The sequence below is a fragment of the Chaetodon auriga genome, chromosome 5 (genome assembly GCF_051107435.1).
Source record: "Chaetodon auriga isolate fChaAug3 chromosome 5, fChaAug3.hap1, whole genome shotgun sequence".
Lineage (NCBI taxonomy): Eukaryota > Metazoa > Chordata > Actinopteri > Chaetodontiformes > Chaetodontidae > Chaetodon > Chaetodon auriga.
Window position 1 is genome coordinate 24,693,368 of NC_135078.1, and position 21,298 is coordinate 24,714,665.

Genomic DNA, 21,298 nt, shown 5'->3' on the forward strand with positions numbered 1-21,298 from the left:
AGCCGCTATTTGGAAATTGTTATTGTCTCAAACAACAGTATTTGTCAAATGTGACCGGGAAAACTAGGCTACTATAAGTGAAATGAAGTGACGTGTGACGCCAATAGGACATTTCCACCGCTGCATAAAACCATTGGCTTGCATTGAGGGTTTTGGAGAAATAGGTTCGCTGACAACTTAGGATAATAAATGTTTCGCTTTCAGACAGATATCTCAAACGTGAAATCGCACCCAGCTGCTTGTGTAAAGCAAACAAATAGCCCCCCGTGTTAGGAGTCCTCCACTTGTGGTTTGATGAATGAAACCAGACAAAGGTAAATGGTTATTTAACTCATTTTGTAGTAACACTTTGGTAACCGGAGTTTCCGAAATTACAGAGACACAAATGGGGCCCATAGTGTGCCACATATCCATCTCTCTTACCCACCGCAGCTATAGTCCAATCCGACAGTGCATTTACTCCTCTCTTGGTGCACTTTGCACTTTTTTCTTTCCCTTTATTTAATTCAATATAAGCACTATTAATGCTGTCATCGGAGGAGATGATAAGAAATTTGATGATAAACGTCTCGCCGAAGAATAATGAAAATATAACTGATATTTGAAGCTTATTTGAAGTGTTGCATAATATGCTTGCCTCTGTCAAAGAGTCAAAAATGGTTCTCAGCCTAAATAGAAATATTACGTTTCCTAGAGTGTGTTTCTATTGCTTATACAGAAACGTTAATTAGGAACACATGCCACCATTTCATCTGTTTTTCAACTATTGCTTTATATAGCCTGTAGTGTAAAAATTGTATAACCGAATGCTCTCAGCAAGAGGATAAAAGATAGTTACTCTAGAGGGATTTAGAATACATTATGTGGAGACAACCAGCTGAAAGCTGCGTTTAATAACCTAGCAAACAATTTAGTCCAGAGCTACATAAAACAAAAACGACCTGGACTGTTGTGATGGTCACGATGAAGCCATATTCATTCTCTTTGAAAAACAAACATTTATTCTCACATGCAGCCTTTTTCATCGTCCAGGAAACGATCCTCTGGATTATTATTAAAAAAAAAAAAAAAAAGAGGCAGAGAAACAGGCTAAATAATTCCAGCGCTTCAGTAATTATCTGCTTTTTAAGGGTGCGTTTTAGAGGCTGTTGGTTATGTGTGTCTACTGTTAATTTTTGGGTTAAATTCAGTGTATTCTGCCTGCAGTATGAAGCAGAAAGGAAAGGCCCCAGCAGCTCATTGTTCTGCAACTTTCACCTGACCTGAAGCTCCGGGAGAATCACATCCACAATAAGGAAACCGCGATCCAACCTGAAGAAATATCACGTTCATGTTTGTACAGTAGCTTAGGCAACAACAAGGCGCCTGACAACTGACCCACAGCTACAGACAGGTCGATTGGGAGCTAATAGGTACAATATGCCTGAACAGACATTAATCATGAGAAAGAAAAGTGTGTCCCTGTGAGAGAGCATTTGAGGACAACCTAAAGCACAACCTATAGCATCATTCCAGCACGAGCGCGAACTAATTAATACCTTAATGCTGTAGCCTTTGAACGAGACAGCCAATACAAATAAATAAACCACTGGCACAGATACCCCTCCCCCAGTCCTGTAAGGCAGATGACAAATATGGCGATATCAAATTCAGACATTGCAACGTGCTGCATGCAGTTCAGCTCCTGTCCGCCTGTCCCTCATCACCGCCAGTCAGCAGATGAAGATGTGGGCAATATGGCACACAAGCAACACGTCTGATGATGAAGAGGAGGGGAGAGTGGGGTGGGGTGGTGGTGGGGGGGGACTAACAGGCAAATGTAATAATTGTCACACCGAAACCCCATTTTCTTCTTCATAACGCCTTCCAATTTATCGCATTTTATCACTCTAGGTGTGAGTGTAACGCAGTAATGACAGCGAGTGCAGATCTGGGCCCATAACTGGGCGTCCTGTGTCATTTGTGGAGACAAAAAAGAGGGAAGGCGCACACAGAGACAGACCAATGCAAGGACAGAAACTCTATGTAAGCCATCTAACACATTGAGGACTTATCGATGTACTCATTACACTCTGAATGTATCAGGCAAACCAAGGCCACATCTCTTTCTGTCTCCTCCACACACACACACACACACACACACACACACACACACACACACACACACACACACACACACACACGCACGCACGCACGTTTCCTCTCTCATTTGTCTCTGCACTGGCACCATAGTCTCTCTATCCCCCCCTCTCTCTCTCTCTCTCTTTCTTTCTCTCCCTCCCTCTCCTTCGTCCTCTCTATTCCCACACAATGCATCACACTCGGTGTTCCTATCGACTGGCTTACATGCTGTAAAATACATTTTCCAGATTGATCACGCATATCACAGCAGCTTTGCAGCGGGGCCTAACCCTTTTGCCAAATGACGCCCACATCAATATTGAGGCATGTACTATCAAGGCAGAGTTTTTAAGAACGGGGGAGAGGGGAATATTGTTTGGTTTGTGAAGAATCACCTTGATTAAGCCACAGGAGGTAGGATGGAGGTGGCTCTGTATGGTGCGCAGGCTTTCCTTGCTGTCTGGGAAAAATATTAAACATTAATGCGCTCACAGGCTGGCAGAGAGCTCACTGCTGTAGTTCCTCACGTATAGCCTCCCCTCCTTTGTGTTCGCATTGCCAGTTATGTCAGTGGGTCTGTTAAAATGTAAGGTTTGCACCCATAGTGTAATTACCACACTTAATCCCGTGTATCACCTCGTTTTCACTGGTAGGTGTAGTAGAGGCAAACAGTGTATTCACAATTATATGTTTCAGTAGAAGGCAATGAGGGATAGTGACTCAGAATCTGTAGGCTGCCCTTGCGCTTTTCTTATAGAAACCAGGAGCGCACAGAGACAACAGATTCCCTCAGATGGCTTAAAAGAAGCCCGAGCACCTTGACATTTGCTTCCAGGAAAATGCTTGAGAATGAGACATCGTTGCCTATTTCTTTTTTTAATAGTACAGTCACCATCACACAACTTCATCAACCGACCCTTCTGCAAAAAGCTGCATCATGGAGTAAGCAAATTGAAGGCAACAACCAATAAAATTCAAGAAACAATGAAAATTTTCAAGACGAAACAAACAAAATGTATTTGAAATGATATATTAAAAGTGCTTTTGATTTTCATGTCTCTCCTCTTTGACTGATGATCGACTCCACACGCACTCATGGCCCGGGGAAAGGCGCCCCAGACGTCCTCTCAGTAAAAATGTCCTGGAGGTCAGTTTGCAGGTCCATCGTATCAATTGGGAAAAAAGTTCAACCATCAGTGGTGATATTGTCATAGCGATTAGACTGTTTCTTATTTGTCTAAATTTCTTTATTTTTCTGTTTTTAAATTCTCACTTCAATTTTAATTCTTGGAGAACATAGCTTCGACAACATATATCGCACTCATTATAAGAAGCAAAAGGTTATATCAAAAAATTATTAGTATAGAATCACAGAAACCCTGGTTTAGAACCAGAAAAAATACAAAACAGAGAGGTACATAGACACAGGACAATTCTTATAATTGCTTGGAAACATTATTTTCCCGCTAAGTCTTGATTCTTTTTTTCTTACTGCGCATATGATGTTTTTCATTTTATTTGTATTTTTTTACAAAAAAGGAAAATAAAGACTAGTATTTTACAAAATGAAGAGTATTGTTCTTGAAGATGAGGGTGGATTTACACAGGTGTAAAGTCCAGTTCCAATATTTTTCTGTACATAATGTATTCCATATCAGTCCCAGAAGACAGAAAAAAAGTAATGTCTTCCAAGTTTCTCAGAAAAGGTCCTATATATAGTCTTCTTGAAGGAGGATGGGGTGAGGGGTGCTGAATTTTGGTCCTTTTTTTCCTCTCTTTTTTCCTCTTTCATATTAGGATCATTGGATGGACATGTAAGGCCAGTTGAAGCTGCTCCCGGATAATAGCATATCCCTGATGAGGGTTTCAATAGGAGTTTTACCTACCAAGCGGACGAAAAACAGCTGCTCGATTACCGACGATGAGACGGTGCGCAGAGAGGGCAGCCGCAGCAGGAGCTTCCCAAAGCGGCTGGGCTGGTTCGGGTACTGGCTCCTCACATACTCCTCCAGGGCGCACTGGGATTTCTCCTGTAGGCTCTCGATGTGAGCAGCGTCCGACAGGCCGCAAGCGTCTGAGAAACACACACGCACCAAAAACACTGTGGTTAGGCTCGCCATGTCTGTAAAACCCCAAGGTACAACATGTTGTGGAAAAGTCCCCGAACGTGAGATTATATTGCTGTGGAAATCCAACATTTCGAGGAAAGAGTCAAACAATAACTGTTGGCTGAAAATATATTCTTGAAATATTTTATTATTAAAACACATCAGTATCTCGGGTCACCAAGCTTGCAGAGGAGCACACACGCCTCATATGAGCAGCGATATCAAACGCTGATATTACTTTTTCATTAGAGTTATTTGCAATTATACAGCTCAAATTACATGGCTGACAAATTCGCTTAATATTTTCTGGACAAAATAGCAACACAAAGCCACATGGTCAATTCCAGCCTCACGTGGGCTTAGCTTTGGCAAGTGCACACCATGCCATACCCAATTTATGTCCTGCAAAAGCGCTCTGGTTATCATTCAGCATCAGCCTTTACGTGTTATTGACAAAGTGGAATGAACAAACACACTGCCCAAACATGCTACATCACACTGAGCGAGTGGGACTGTCATACAGAATAAACAAGGGGGCTTGCTGCAGGAGTAGGGGATGCACAACCCGGTGGAGGATATCTCCGCCTGCTCTTACAACAATCAACAAGAATATAGAACTAAATGTCATGAAAACAGTGTAACAGCGTGAGCATGCGGAGGAAGAAGTGATGGGGCAGTGGAGCACAGGCGAGAGGCAGGCTGCAGGCCTTAAGGTCGCTGCTCTTGATGTCTGGACTCTGGGGATTCAAGTATAAGGAAACATAAACGGCACTGATGAATCTGAAATTACACTGGATGTAATGTGACCTAATTACTCTGCAGTAAGCTGTTAAGTCATTTCGCCGCTCTTCTCTCCATAGACCACTCTTGGCCTGTTTTTCGATGGAGCCTATAGGACAGGCCGCTGGAAGCAATCAAATTTATTAGAGGAGGTGAAGTCAATAGTCACGCAGAAGCGGCATAAAATGTCAGAAAATGAGCCTGTGCAACAACGCAGGCGAGGCGTGTGTGTCGGTGCTCACTGGTGGCTTCTGCAGCCCTGCGCAGCCACGCTTCAGCATAGACAAAAGCGCAGAAGGCTTGTTAGTGTCGTACGATGGGTTAGCCTGTTATAAAGAGAACCGTTTTCCACACAACCCAAGCATGCGTGTTCTGCTGCTTATAAACTGCTGTAAACGCAAGCAGCATAACCGCCGGCGTATATGGTCCCACATGGAGTCTCGGCTGTCCTCAAAAGATTCTGTATTGAGCTGTGCTTTTGTAGAAACTACACAAGAAAGACAGCTTTAGTTTTCGAGCACTGAACGCCGGACAGAGGCTTTTAAGCCCATTCGTGATTTCTCAGTGCTATAACTCACTATGGCCAGACACAATAACCTTATGAACCCGGGGGCAACGCTGAGATCTCGGGGTGATTTACTGTGACCTCAGTCCGGCCGGTCAGAGCCCCATGTATGCAAATCCCTGTGGATTAACGCTGAGTGTCCCTTTTAAAATCTACAGCAATCAATAAGGTTGAATGAATTGCGTTTTGAATTTTTTTTTTCGTAAAATATAAATACTTGGCATGGCTGTTGAAATGCAGCGACATAGGGAGTTCAAAGCATTGAATAGGCTGCAGTTGAATGTATGCGTCAAGAGAAAGCTGGTCAAAGACATCCCATAGTTCTCCATTAGGCCTGCCTGCAACCCTGCACCCCACTGCCTCAACAGACTGAGACATGGGAGCAGATAGCTTCCAGATTCGCAAACGACTATTTCTGTGGTAGGTTAGCAAAGACACACAGTGAAGACAATGATCCTGAACTGTGGTGAAATAGTTTAGCCTGGCCACCATTATTTATGCATCTAATACTGACAAGTCTGGTGTTATTAAAGGCAAACAGTCCACGCTGGTCTTGGCAAAGTGCCACATGACTTGTTATAGCCAACACCAGTTGTAGCCTATCAACCTAACTAAATGATCTGTTAGAAAACATGCTGGATGTTAATGTGTGTATGAAGTTTCTCTGCGTAATCTGGGGTGAATTATAGAAACACCGTGCAATAGGAAAAATATGGTCAAATACGCCAGTGTACACGGTGAGGCGAATTTAACAGGATGTCACATTACTTGAATACGGTGACTGAGGTAACACCCGTATTTATTTGTGCTAAAACGCGTATTTACCTCCGTGTATGCCCTCAGAATTTGGCGTGTCAAATTAACCTATCTGCCAAACCCCAAAACTGAAAAGTAGTTATTATGACTCCTGAAACTAAAAATATATTTTTTTTAAAAAAATCAGAAAGTACTTTAACTGGATGTAGTAATGTCATGTTCGTCAAAAAGGAAAATTGAATGATGAAGGTGGTTTGAAAGTTTGAAATACAATCTCTGGGTTTGGTGCGAGAACTCAAACTTAGAGTTTGGATAATTTAGATCCTGGTTATAGAAAGTTTATTATCACTTTATACAGTGTGTATGACATTTTCATATGGTATGGAAGAATTTATCAACAATTGCATTTAATGCAAAATAATATATAATTATTAAAAACAGTAAAAGTAATATTTATGCAGTTGCACATCCTCGTGACGTTGAGCGAATAATAAACAATGATTACTGAAATATGCTGGAAGACAAGTGTAACCACTCAGTACACAATGGAGTGATGACGCTTTCTAGGGATATTGAAAGTGGGAATTATTTCAATATATATCCAAATTTGAAAACCACAATGAAACCGAACATTTTATCACGAACGTGGCCAATTATAGGATATGTTCAACCCTCTTACAGAATTTTAGAACGGGCCAAATACGAGACAATGAGGTCAAAACTTTGAGGTAAGTTCAGCAGTAGTTTGGGGCCTGCGAGTGAGTAGAGACTTAGCCTTGCCTTTCCATCATCAGCAGACTCCTTGACACAACAGGCCTAATGGCACCAAGCGTACACAACCAGCTCCAAAATAGCATCTAAATTACGCGCCGAGCGTAAATGAGGACCTCTAGGACCTTGCCCCAGTCAGCCATCAATTAAGCTATCAACAATGTAGGTTACTTTTGGAAATTGCTGCTGATGACTTTTCAAAGCGTGTGCGAGAAGAGAAACTATCCCCAATAACTAAGAAAATTAATAGGTCATCTTACTCAGCTCAGATTAATATACAAACAGTCGGCAGAGCAGTGCTGCCCTGCGTCCTACAGAAGCGATGCACTGACATATGAGTCAACTTCCATCAGCTTTTTTTGATCTCAGTCTGCTAAGGATTATTTCCTGCCCCCCAAGACATGTGTTTGTGCACGCAAAGCGGGGATAAAAGCATGCACCAACACTCATAAATGCATCAGCTGTCATATATCACCCAGTGATAGACTGCATCGTCTTTACGCTCAATTATTTGACACCTGTTCCAAAATTTAAGGACGCGAACCCACGGTCTCGATCTCGGCTCAGACATGTTCAAACAAGTTAAAACTCGACAATTATAAAATATTTACATATGTGAGATTGCCAACTATGTCTAATTTAAAAAAGCACTGAGCTGAGTGTTACACTAAAAAACTTGATGCGCTCACTCAATCTGGATTTGTTTACACGTCTTATGCTGCGGCTACAACTGACATGGGAATGCATGTAAGTAGATATGGAGCAAGCTGTTGACAAAATAGCTTTTCCATCGGCAACACAAACATCTCGTAAACTCAGATTTGTGACCAGCCTGTACTTGACAGCCATATTCTCGATGCCACAGTGTTTCGCCCTGCGAGCCTCGCTCGCACTAACATTACTGCAACTAGGCCTCACTTCGTTATAGACATGTTCCTATGTGACATGTCGGACACCCACCTGATGTAAAAAGCACGATGGCCTTGAGGCAGCTGTACTCTGCCGAGTCTACGTGCAGGGTCTTAAGCTTCTCCACTTGCTCCTGGAAGATCCGGATGTGATCCATGAAAGCCACGACTCGGTCCGCGGACATCGGGGAGGCGTGGAGGCCCGCCGCGGCGAGCAGAGGGGCCACATGCAGAGGCATGGAGCACTGGGCTGCGTTAAGCACAAACAACTCGCTCCACGTCAGCCTGAGAAGGGACACCTGGTCGGTGATCTGCAGGTCGGGAAAGAAAGGGATGTTTCTCGCCCACTCCACGGCGCTGAAGAGCAAACGAGCCGCCAGCTCGCAGATGTTCTCGATGCCCATGATATTGTTGGGCTGCATGCACTGGCTCCCGTACCGGGACGTCGGATAAGGCTCGGCCCGCAGCAATAACGAGATGTATCCGGACAGATAGCAGTGGCCATTCAGAGGGTCCCCGTTCGTCAGCGCGTACTGGCCTGGGTTGGGCTGGGTTGGAGGCATTCGTCCTCGCTGAACCGCTGACAAAAAGAAAGAGAAAAAGAGGAAATGTGCATCCAGGACTGATAAACATTGTTCACGAGTAGTGCAAGCGTCAAGCAAGTTGCAGCTAGTGTGTTTCTTCTCAGTAACACGGCATGCACTGAAATCTACATTCAGCACGCTTTTCAAAACGTATTGACCAGTGTGGGCTGTTTGTAAGACTATAATATTGCAGAGATTATTCTATCGACAACATAAACATCTCATCAAAACAGATGTGCTGTGTCCCTCAACCTTCACACTGTTTACATTTGTATTTAAAGATGCACGCTGCATGGGCTGCATGGAAAATGAACCACTTTTACACAGCAAAAACACACATTTTCTGGTGTCCAAAAGTACATTTAAGAAAATTTACTATTCACAGTATTTCAGGGCGCAATTGCATATAACATGCAGTAGCCTACTTATATTACTTTCCCATTATATTTATGTGGGTTTTTATTTACGTTCATAATGATTAATTGTGGCCAAACATATTATAAATATGATTGATAATTACAGTTAATTGCAATCACATTTGCACTTTTTATCCACATAAAAAGGTAACATGGGAAAAAAAAGGAATTCAGCTACTGTTTGATATTAAAAAATAAATATTCATATAACTCAGTCGACATTATACGTAGCCTTCAAGTGTGGACTGCAAATAGTAGATTTAAAATGAGGGATGTTTGCATAAATTGGATAAAACACGACATGGAGAGGAAAGTTACACGGCCTGTAATGCACCAGGCAAAACAATGAGCCATGAACAACTTCAGCGGCATTATTCAGTGTGCCTGAGCTGTCTAGTCAGCATATGGAGCCAGAGAGAGACGTGGGTTTGTAGTGTGTTCATTTTACATTCACACACACATCTTGCAAACCACCACTGTACAATTATAAATTAGTAAGCTGCACATACTTATGGAAGGGACTATTAGCCGTGCACACTGCACAAACACACTCTCCGACACACACAGACTACACACAAGCACACAGACAGACACACAGACACACACACATACACACAGTCCCTCTTCTGCTCTAAAACCTATACGTAAGACGGGTCTGATGGACCAAATGCCTTTGCTGGATAATAGTACAATTTAGACTGCAAGAAAAGCCAAATAAAATGGTCAGCTTGACGAGCCGCTTTGTTCGGGCGACCTGCATTCACAAGCACATTTGCTGTGGCTGCACTGGCCTTTTTGCCCTCTCTCACATAGGCAGAGAGACTAGTCATTCATGCAAACATCCCTAAAAACATGGATGGAGACTGCAGTATGCCCAGCCATATAGCCTGTGACCTTAATGCAACATGGCAGCCCTGCTCGCCTGCTAGAAGGATGAGTAATAATGAGTGGGCTTTAAAATATATATTCACCTTCCCGCCGCATTCCCACTTTTAAACACTTCTTCAGCCGGCAGTATTGGCACTGATTTCGGTGGTGCTGGTCAATGGGACAGTTCCTATTGGCACGACATGAGTATGTTAAGTTCCTCCGTACACTCCTCTTGAAGAAACTTTTGCATCCCTCGCAGGTGAACTGGCCATAGTGTTTGCCGCTCGATTTGTCTCCGCAAACCACACATTCAATATGCTGCTGACTCTGTCCAGAATTTTGACTCCCCTTGTCCCCGGCGGTCCCTGGTGTGGACGGGGGTCCCGGCTGGCTGGGGGTCTGCGGAGTGTGCGGCGCCGCCGACGCCGCCTGCTGCTCCCTCGCCGGCTGCGCTGCTGGGTTGGGGCCGCTCGGAGGTCCTCCGGCCACGTCTTCCTGCGGATCTCGCCAGACGCTAACTACCATTGCCATATCTCGGCCCCGGAAAGTGCTATAAAGCGAAATGATCGCCGGTGTTTATGGTGCGTAGAGGAGGAAAAAAAGGAGATCTCAAAAGACAGGGCAGTGCAAAGTCAAATCGGAGCACGCAATCTCATATGGGGTAAGAAGGGGAGTAGAACGCGATCAATACATTCAAAATACAGGAGGGCGATTGAATAGGCACCCGATCAGGATATGCAAGTATCGGGAGGCCAGTTCCAAGGTAAATTGCAGTCAGCCATTCAGGAATCCCTAATCTTGTAGGAAAACCCGAGTCCAGACGTAACAAATTGCAGTTTGATATAAAATAGCCACAAAGGAAAGGCAGGAGCGATTCACATGGACGCAGGAACGAGTAAAAAAAAAAAAAACCTTTTGCTGGAAAGACACGCGATCCAAAGTGCTGCGGAGATAAATTCCTTTCTCTTTTCTTCCCCTTGCTCCTTTACACTCCCGTCTTCGCCGTACAGGAGGGGAGGAAAAACTGAAGAGCTGGATTTTTACATCTATATTCTTAAATAAACCTCATCATCTCGCCCAGCAGCGAAAGAAAACCGCGTCGCCGAATGAAGTGCCCATGTATAGTTTCACCTCTCTCCAGCAGGAGGAATGGAGATACGAAGAGAAAAGATAAAAAAAGAAGACCAACAGCAACAACTAATAGAATATGCAAGAAGAAGGAGAGACCCAAAAATGAATGCGCTTAAACGAGAGGACCAGCAGAGCAATGTTTCCGAAACGGGGGATCTGCGCGAATGTCTGTATATAGTGAACTTTGACACTACTATTGAAACTGACACGTTTCTATGGAGATCGCTGCGCCTTATATGGTGCTCATGTCAAGGAGCCAAGAGAGGGGCTGCTGGAGACTGATAATCAAAGGCGACTGACTGGCCAGAGCCCTGCATAGAGGAGGAGGAGAGGAGGAGAGGGGGGAGATAGGGAGAGAGAGAAAATGGGAGGCTAAGGTTATAGCCAAGCCCTCTCTTTCTCTCTATTGGTTAGAGTCCCCCTCCGTTCATTCACTGCAAAAAATGTCCATCCCGATAAGTCATTTGGTCTCGTGTTCAAATCTTAAAATGTTATTTTCTGGTGAAAACACGGTAGGAAAAAAAAATCAAGTGCGGCTTACAGAATTCCACTTGTTTACAACCTGAGTCCGAGTCGATTTGAAGAATTTTAAGGAGTAAATAGCTTGAAATGTGGCAGAGTAAACAGGGAGATTCCTCTAGAAATCAACAGCCGATGTAATGCATTATACAGTGATTGGTCGAGTGGTGTTGGAAAAAAGTGGAAACATCTCGCCCCGATGCAAGATTCAGTCTCCTGTTCTGGTTAATCCAAGATTTCCAGACTCGACACTGAACTGACTGATGGATGGATATTTTTTGCAGTGTTGCCATCTACGACTGGAGGGGCTGGGGGGCTCTGACAGGCACAATTTACATTGAGCTCGCCCCGCGCTGCTATTTACTTTGAAACCTGATTAGTATGGGCCGTCTATTGTCACCAAAAAGAGGAAGAAACCCTGAATAGAATAGCAGAAAAAGCGGGGTAAAGGCAAGGGGGCACAAAGCTTTTACGCACGACAAATAAACCAAAAACTGTGCGCAGCGGCGAAAGGGGGACTCTGGCTCAGAAATTCCCCAAAGTTTCAAAATGGTTTGTCCTGGACTGGTGTCTTTATCGTAAAATTAACGGATGTCATTATTGGTTTGAAGCGGATTTATATTTTCACACGTTGTTTTGTCTTTGGCATGCGCATTGCGGTACACCCTCGTCTCTAATCGGCACAGTCTCGCTGATTAAAACTTACAATTTAGTTAAAACGAGCTTATAACGGGAAGAAAATGTCAATGGGAAGAATGATGCATAAAAGACAGTGTGTTACACAAACGGGGTGCCGTGCCAGCGGCCGAAAATCTCTAAAATTAGACGGAGCAATAAGCAATATTCAATAATTACCGAGGTCCTATAGTCTCCACAATCACTGAGCTGGTGTCACATTATGTCTTAATAATGACAGTAATTCAAAATCATGTGAAGTTGCTGGGAATTTGCATGGGGATTCCGGCTTTTTCGTATCAGGGTTCTGCAGGCTTACCACCTCTCCCACTCAAAAATGTCTGGATCGCGCTGCCATCTAGCGTACATTGTACAATTACAACCTCATATTAATGCATGCACAAGTCATCATACATGAATTTTTAAAACTTAAAAGTTTATTTCAAAATTAAAATAAGCCCCAATTTCGCGTGCTGCTTTCTCTCGTCTTTGTTGACTTTATGAAAAGTGTCATGTTTTGATGTTACGTTTGGATCACGGAGACAAAACTTTGAGAGAGCAACAATAAATATAAGTTACATCACAACAAAATAAAAATAATCCAAAAAGCAAAGCAGCATTGTGATTGCATGTGATTTATATGGAGCACAAAGTCCACATGATGTGCGTAAATCGTCTCCAAGAACATGCTAATACACCATGTTGGAAAAGAATAACCACCCATAATACATCAAATCATAATTTAACAAAAACAGACAAAGTGGTTTTATGCAGATCTTTAAGCACACAGAGATATTAGCGGATATAATGGAGCGTAAATATGCAAGTGCCCCCTTTGGAAACGCATAGGAGGGATGGGTTGTTTTTTAAGTATTCAACAAGAGCTCTCTCTCCCGTCCCTGTGTCGGACACTCCACTGAAACTCCCCGGCCATATCTCCAGCTCTTTGAAAAGGTGAAACCAATAAGATTAAATCGGACAAAGAATTTTTTTCTGTAAGTGTATCATTAAGATTTAACTCCACAGATTGGAAAGGGGCTCCGCTGGAGAAGAGCAGAGTAGAGGGAGAGGGACAGCGAATGGGAGCAGGGTAGGGGCTCTAATAGAAAGCTGGGAAACGGCGAGAGAAAAAGGAGAAAGTGGACAGCAGGACATTGAAGGAAGAAGCACCAGCGGCGGCGGTTCCCAGTCGAGGAGCAGCTTTCCACCTGGATCAAAACAGCCACCGATACGGTAAGTAATGTTTATTTCTCACTTGTCTTACGCTCCACACGTAGAGCGCTAAACGCAAGGCTAAATTCTCTGTCACGGCACATGACCGTTAAACTTGGAACCCTGCAGCCGACGCGGGCAGTGCCAGAGTCACAACTTTTCAACTAGTCGCATCTTTTCTCCACATCATTGCCGATTATCGAGACTCGTTTCTCCGTTTTCCAGCTGTCCTCACTGATTTCTGCATCAGACAGCAGTAATGTTATTACAGGGCTGGTTGCAGTACCGCTGGACATGGGAGATTTTTTTTTTTTTCTCCACGTCCCGTGCACCTCACCTGCAAGGCTATTTGTTGTTTGAACACATAATGAAAAGATCGATAGCAGGCTGTTTGTCTCGGCGATAGTGTCACCGGATTAAAAGGCTGATCAAGGAGACCAGCCGCTGCCCATCTTTTACACTGTTTTCCAAGCGCCAGTTCAGCCACTATACCGCCAGATGCAAAAAGATTGGCGCAAAATCTCACGCAGCCGTAAGAACACATTATGTGTTAGAGGAGGCTGCAGTGAGGAAATGTAAGATGACATGCAATGCGATTTATCAAAGCAGCATTATTGATGTAAAGGGACTGCAATGAAAACTGATTTAAAATAAATTAGAACAATGTAGGCCAGGTTAACTTATTCCAGGACAAACTGCACGCCAGTCAGCTTTGTAGAAAAAACCTTACATAATAACATTCAGCTTAATCCTCCTATGGGTGCACAAGGTTAATGCTAATTAATAATTTTCCACGAGTTCCTATTTTCAGCATTCTACCTTTTCTTATTTGAACAGCAAAATTTATAGTCTGTTAAATCATTGAAAACATGTAAAGAATTAGATAATCACAATATTATCAAACATGTCTTTCTGGTGGTGGGTGCGTTTGTGCATTAGCAGCCGTTTACATGGACTGTAATCCTACTGCTTTGCTATGCAACAGATAATTAGTGATCTTGGAATATTTAAATACAATCTGGATTTTTCTATTTTAATCAAAATTGATTAATACTCGAATAAATTGTCTGTGATTGTTTTAATTTCGCTTGTATGATAGTTTTGTCAGAGGACCTCATTAGTTGAACGTTTAAAGGGATGGAAAGCAACAGTTAAGACAAATCTGTGAGGATCAATAACTTGATGCCCTTTTTACACAGATGCAGTAGGACGCTGTAAGGCTCGAGAAACGCAGCTTCAATACAGCTGAAACCAACGAGCAGCACAATCATTTGGGAAAACACTGAGGTCATAAGTGCAAGGCCCCCCAATAAAACAACAAGACGACTACAAGAGCGCGTTTTAGAGCATTTAAAACGATGCAAACGGATGTAGAGATTCACAAATCGTCGAGGGTCTGTTTATTATCGATTGTGTGTGATCACATCAGGGTTATAACCGCAGCATCTAGCCAGAGAGACACTGTATGGGCTCAGAGGCTGACTCGCTTTTGCAGGGGGCCTCTGCTCACAACACCTCCTGTGCACACACTGTGTTTCTGGACGCGGGGCAGGAGGGCCACATACAGCTGATCCCTGACACTCCAAGATCTGCCTGCAAATTTAAATTGATGCAAAACAAATAAAGAGATAAGCACCTTTATCAGAGGGACTATGAGCATCGTCACACGTCTCCATGCAGGGTCCTGGCTGCTTGAGTAACAGAGTAATAGTCAAATGGAGGCTGTGTGGCAATGAGATGCAGCTCCAAACCTCCAAAATAACTTTGCACTTGTTGGACTGTGCTTCTGTGCTGTATGGAGAAGTTTGTCATTTTCATTAATAATGGAAGCAGTGAGGGTTTAGGAAGTAAACAAGCACGCGCTGCTGACACTGCTTTTACACGGTGTCACCTGTTATTTAGCAGAGACGCTAATTTGCAGATTATTTTCTATTGTTTTCCACATTTTCCGAGTATTTGAGCTCACGAACACTGGCACACTGTGTTTCACGTTTGGCATCAAAACAAAAGCAAGAGGTAGATGTTTGCTATCTTACAGGATAAATGTCATTTTGACAAATTATGACAGCACACACCTACATTTAGTCCCTTGTCTATCTTTCAGCGACATGTTTTGAGCCTAATTTGTTTTTGCAAATGGGCTCCCGGATTATTTGCTTTGTGCATGCAAGCAGTAACCCTGCAGTGGCACAGTGATTTATGCTGTTTTAGTCGGCCATCAGGGGCGAATTAAATTTTATTCATGAAGGTGAAATCATCAAAGTTAAAATGACATTACAGCCATCGACCTGTTTGATGCAGCAATGATTTTGACCTGCTTTTATAAGTGAGAATCTAGCTGCTTCAGTCAAGTTAGTGTAACTTTCCTCAACACCTCTGCAGGCTGTAAAAAAATGGCACTTGGAAAAAAAGAGGCTGATTTTCACTGTGCGCACTGCGATGAGCACAGAACAAACACCAACACTGTCATATTTCTGCAAATCCTAATTAAAAAAAAAAAAAAAAAATCCTAACTCACTCTCATGTTTGAATTGGGGGTTTTGTTGCTTTGAGTGGTTGTGTGTGGAAAAGGGAGGAGGGGGTAAAGGGTGTGTGTGTGTGTGTGTGTGTGTGTGCGTGGTTGGAGGGCGGGGGGGCTTCTTTTTGTCCAAATCTGATCCCCAAATTATTCTGGGGGCTCAGATTGGTGTGAAAGGGACGAGAAGGTCACTTGAAATCGCCTTTTATCCGCTGGCTTTTTTTTCTATGGATCAGCAACTTTCAATAGACATAATCTAATCGCTCTTAATGGAAAGGCCATTCGTGAGAAATAGTGGAAATATCGTTGAGCCTATAGGCTACAGCTATTTAAGACCGGAGCATTTAACAGGCAACAAGAGTTCACAAAACAGCATGGCTATTAATTATTACCGGACACTAAAAAACGGCTTCTCAAAACAGGGAAAGTTTGCAGATCAGTTTAAAACCGACATGCAAATAACAGTGTGTGTACTGAGGCTAACTGTGTGTTATAAAAGCTCTGATAATTTCTGTTATTTCATTATATTATTTTTTAAGTTATCTTTTAGCCCTAAAAGTACTTAACTGTATGACTGCACTACCCTCCAGTGTGAATCATCCTCCTTTGTGTGTAGATATGATTGTTTATTTCCTCATTATTTTTAATATGGCCTCGGGTCTCCAGAGATTTCAGATCCCTCAGTTTCACACGTGATGAATGAAAGTCTCTTTCCAGGCTTTTTGCATCCCAGACTATAATTGAGGACAATAACTGCAATGACTTTCCCAATTAGGCTTGAGGTTGGAGTTAAGTTAGAGGGACTGTCAGTTTAAGCTATGGGCAATGGCTTTATTGCTCACTAACCATCATTTCTTTAGAGCCTATGTGCTAATTACTTTGGACGGTCCCAGAGACGGAGATTATAAATCCATTAGCACCCAAACCCTCGTGGTTCCACAGTGCAAACACTGTAATTTTGTAGTACACCAAAAAACCAAACTTTAAGTACCAGAAGCTAGATGAAGGGAAACAGATTTTCGACAGCGTGCGCACTTCTTAGGGATCCACTGTGAGAGGAAGCCATGGCGTGTATCAATCAGCGGCCAAGCCAAAACACACAGAGTAAACTAAGCAGAACAGAAAATGAACGGACGGGCCAAAACGTCTCATCAGAGGGGCTCTGACTGTCAGGGGCCGGTGGTCGACTGTAAAAACGACCTGTTTGTGTTACTGTCAGCTTAATGCAGCACTGCACTCACAAATGAACAACACCATTTTTATATTGTGGGTTCTATTTTTACGCAAGTTTGGGAAATCATTTATTCTTATTCCCCATGTGCCCGTGGAATATCCAGGGAGAGAGGCAGCCTTAAGGAATAAAGTGAATTAAAATAAGATTTAATACCTGTTTGACTGCGTTTAAAGGAGGCGATACAAAAGCCGGGACCCAAACGGGGGTGCGCGGAGGCATCTCACCCTTTAAGTAATTTATTTCAGGGAAACCGGAGGGCAAAGGTGGAATTCTTGAGAAATTCAACAAGGATAAGGCAGCTTTAGGAATTCTGCACGCAGATTACCTTTCATCCCATCCTCACATTATCCGACAACACACAGTAGAAATATAGCTCAGCGACAAAAGAGCGAGATTACCCTCCGACACACAAGGAGTGCAAAACAATTTTTTAAGAAGTATTGCGATTATTAGGGGCGCGAACGGGCAGAGAGAGAGAAAGAGAGTGAGGAGGAGGAGGAGGAGGAGAGGAAGGGGGTAGGGGGTCACCACAGTAGAGGAGTGATTCCCTGTGTGATTTGAAAGAGGGAGACTTAACAAAAAAGATGACATAGCTCACCGGTCGTAGTGTCCTGTCACTGTCGGAGTGGATGATGGATTCATCTAAACAGAGTTTACTCATTTTCCTATGAATATTTATGTAAATTCACATTAAACACAATATAAAACTCAGTAAATCTGAACCAGGACAGGACAGTTTAAAACCAGCTCTCTGTCTGTTGGTAACGTGCACAGTTCGGCTGCAGTGGTTCAGACACTGGGTCAAAGTTTGCACCCTCATGGTTCAACTTTTGGTTTGCAACTAAATGAGTGGCATCACATCAGAGTTGCATTATTTTTTCCCTCATTTTTCCCCCCCAAAACCAACACACAGCAGGGGCTTAATTAGAAATGTAGTGTAGCTGAACCATCAGCAAGCTGGAGCTGAGAAAGACTGAGCACACTGTTGCAGTCTAGTTTACATCAGTACAGAGAAAACAGAAAATCATTTCCCCACAAACTCTCAGAGGCAGTTTGAGCGAAAAATATTTATTTATGTTAAGCAACCTTGAAAATATTTTGTGCCATAAATGAGTGCATATAGGGGCATAAAGCTGCGATCAAAGTGGTACATTCAATTCAACTCTCCTAAACAACTGTGAAATATTAATTCTGCTAAAATATAGCTCAGATTAGACAACACAGTGATTGTGTGAAATATATCTTTTTTCACATTGCATACATTTCTAATTGATAGCACTATTAAAAATAATGAAACCACAAGAAACCCTTCTGTCCCTCACACCCACACACACACACACGCACGCACACACAGACAAAAGCCTCTTGAGATTTTGTGTATTTTCATTTGAAGGGTGTGTGTCTGGTGTTTGCATGTGTGGGCACATGTGTGTAAAAAGACAGTGAAGTGAAGGTGTGAAGGTGGCCTGTGTTTAGTGTCCAGACCTGGCAGATTGTGACCTTATCAATGTGAAACTCTTAAGATAAATTATTCATAGCACCTGTTTGATGTCTCTGGCCAAAGAATGACAAAGGTGTAAGATTTGAGATGCATCTCAAAGCCAGGGATATCAGTCGCTGTGCTACCTGTCTCTTTTTCTCGGAGCAGAAAATGAGGGATAGGCTGCATTTTAAGCAACTAAATCAACAATTTCTTTCCTAAAAGGCGACGCAGGGGATGCTAACCTTGCAGATACGTGAATACAACTAAACTGCACCTCAATCTGCCATTTTCAGCGTGCAAGGTGTGGCCTCTCTGCAGCCCTCGTCTTAATGTCAGGTGACTCACAGGTGTCCAGTGATTATGTCGGCCACTGAAGCGGGCCACCCGCACGGTCGCTGCCTGCTTTCTGCCCACCTTAATTTGAAACTTGAAGCAGGGCGTTTGTGTGAGTGATTCGCCGGAGCTAACCTTGCCCTTTCTAACTGAGTTTGTGTTGTGTGTCCTCGCAGGCAGAGAGCAACATGGTGGCCAGGCGTTCGGAGACCCAGCGGGACGTGTCAGTGTGGTGCAAGGACTGACACTGGGATGAGATGTAATTTATGGCGAGTGCTGTTTGATTATAGGACAGTGACGGCGACACCGCCACTAAGTACGAGTGTTGGGATCACTTGACATGGCAGCCCTGCGCTGACAAGCTCATTGTGCTTAATCACACATGTGGTGAATATGACATTAACGGTAAATTAACAGTCAGTCTCAGATTTTAAGAGGCTCCTCTCTCTGAATTTCACTGCTCAGTTCAGATTTAGTTTTCTCATTTAGTACATCACTGGAGTGTGTGTTTATCAAGTACTACTCCAAGCTTTTCTACTCAGAAATGAATCCAAGCATCCTGGAGCTCAAATGATTTGTGTTGGAAAAAGACCATAATATGCTTTTTGGGAAACTGGCAGCTGATCTTTTCATAGCTAGAGGTCAACATAACACTCAGTATTAATAAAACAAATAAGACTGGGATGGATATTAATGATGATATATACAGCTGTCCTGCGCATGAGCTTGAAATATGTGTGAGCGTGCTGAAGGAGAGACACTCTCATAGACACTCTCACACATGTTTGTGTTTACTTGTCTCTGTGTGTGTGTGTGTGTGTGTGTGTGTGTGTGTGTGTGTGTGTGTGTGTGTGTGTATGAGATAGCCGAGCCTGCTTCCCTCAGATGTTCCCTTTGACCTTTGACCCCACAGCTGGGGTCAAGCCCTGACAAATGAGATGGTCTAGCTCTGGCCAGAACTGCAAACATTCCACAACAATCTTGTGTCCTCCTCCTCCTCCTCCCCTCTCTCCTCATATCCGTCATTCCTCACCCCTTCGCTCCTCTCAGTGTGTCTCCTTCCTCCACGACTTCGGCAGAGAAAGTTCTCGTTGCAAACAATCATGTTTTATTGTATTTGCTGTGGGAATCTTAAAGCACGCACCCTTCAAATTGAGAATTACAACATGGGTTAGATTTAATACCCCCCCCACCCCCCCACCCCCCCACCCCCGGATCTGCCTGGTTCACAGAAGGAGAGAAAACGGAGGAGATCTTAGAGGAGAAGCTGTGTTAAAGATTTGGATATTGCAACCCTGCACTTTGAAAGCACACTGTGTGTTTGGAAAGCTTGTCAGTGATGTCAAGGATGAGAAATGTTGCAGTGTGGTTTTTTACACACGCTGCTGGCTCTAGCATTTCCGGCAACATTTCTCACTCTGCCTCCCTCACACCATCCGCTCTGCTGCAATATCCCCACATTTTTCCATCCTTTCACTTCTTCCCTCCCTCCCTCCTCGCCTTCTCTCCGCTCTCTGACCACTCTTACCCTTCCTCTCTGCTGCACCACCCTGCCCAATCTCAGCCTCTCCCTCCTTTCTCTCTCCTCCCAGCACATTCACTCACCCCCTCCTCTTTTTCCTCCACCCACTATTTTCTCAGATTTTCTAACATGCCGTTCCACAGAGTGCTACCACCTGTGTCTTTAGGGAGAAAAGGAGGGCTATTGGTATTCCTCTTCGGGAAGCTGGTTAAGGTAAGTGGCACCCTCTATTACAATGACACGGCAAATAATGGTTCTGCTTGTTGTGTTTCTGTATTACCTTTTTTTTTTCTTGGAATGACCCCGGCTTCCTAAGCATCACCACCCTCCGTCAGAGCTCCAGCTACAAGTCACTGCTGTAAAAACACACACAGTCACTATCGATGAACGTCAGCAGAGCAGCCACGGTGCCACAAAAGGAGCCTGGAGACCAACAAAGCCAGCTGATACAGTAACACTGAGTGGATCATGCTCTTGAACTTGCTTTCATAATGATGTAATATTACTAACAGGCAATGCAACACAGCAAAGATCTTAATAAAAACACATCAATCTCGATATGCACGTATGTGTTTTTTTTTTTTTTTTTGTCTCTTCACTCCCAGTTGAATTGTGATACCATTTGATGTCGGCTGTTATGTGATTCATCTGAGGGTACAGCTGCTTCACATGGATCTTGGCCTGGACTGGACTGTTTCCTCGCCGGGCAGCGGATCACATGACTCAATCACATGGATAGATCTGAGCTCTAATTGGCCGCACACTGGCGCATCACTGTGGCAAATCTGGGTG

The 21,298-nt window shown here is 43.5% G+C and overlaps 1 protein-coding gene and 1 long non-coding RNA gene across 2 annotated transcripts; one reads left to right on the forward strand and one right to left on the reverse strand.

Annotated features, from left to right (window-relative positions):
- Window positions 1-2,978: 2,978 nt before the first annotated feature.
- Window positions 2,979-11,303, reverse strand: nr2f1a (nuclear receptor subfamily 2, group F, member 1a). The gene is made up of 3 exons (XM_076730017.1): window positions 9,981-11,303; window positions 8,062-8,589; window positions 2,979-4,195 (listed from the first exon to the last, which is right to left on the reverse strand). The coding sequence occupies exons 1-3, from the start codon at window positions 10,408-10,410 to the stop codon at window positions 3,921-3,923; spliced, it is 1,233 nt and encodes a 410-aa protein (XP_076586132.1). The 5' UTR covers window positions 10,411-11,303; the 3' UTR covers window positions 2,979-3,920.
- A 1,710-nt stretch (window positions 11,304-13,013) lies between these two features.
- LOC143320417 (uncharacterized) lies at window positions 13,014-21,064 on the forward strand. Its single transcript, XR_013077155.1, has 2 exons — window positions 13,014-13,437; window positions 19,161-21,064. It is a non-coding gene; the product is annotated as an uncharacterized LOC143320417 (long non-coding RNA).
- The last annotated feature ends 234 nt before the right edge of the window (window positions 21,065-21,298 follow it).

Coding starts and splice junctions, on each gene's coding strand:
- nr2f1a (XM_076730017.1), bottom strand. CDS start 10,410: ATGGCAATGGTAGTTAGCGTCTGGCGAGATCCGCAGGAAGACGTGGCC. Junction 8,590..9,980: donor AGTGGGAATGCGGCGGGAAG/GTGAATATATAT, acceptor TCTTTTTGTCAG/CGGTTCAGCGAGGACGAATG. Junction 4,196..8,061: donor CATCGTGCTTTTTACATCAG/GTGGGTGTCCGA, acceptor TGTGTTTCTCAG/ACGCTTGCGGCCTGTCGGAC.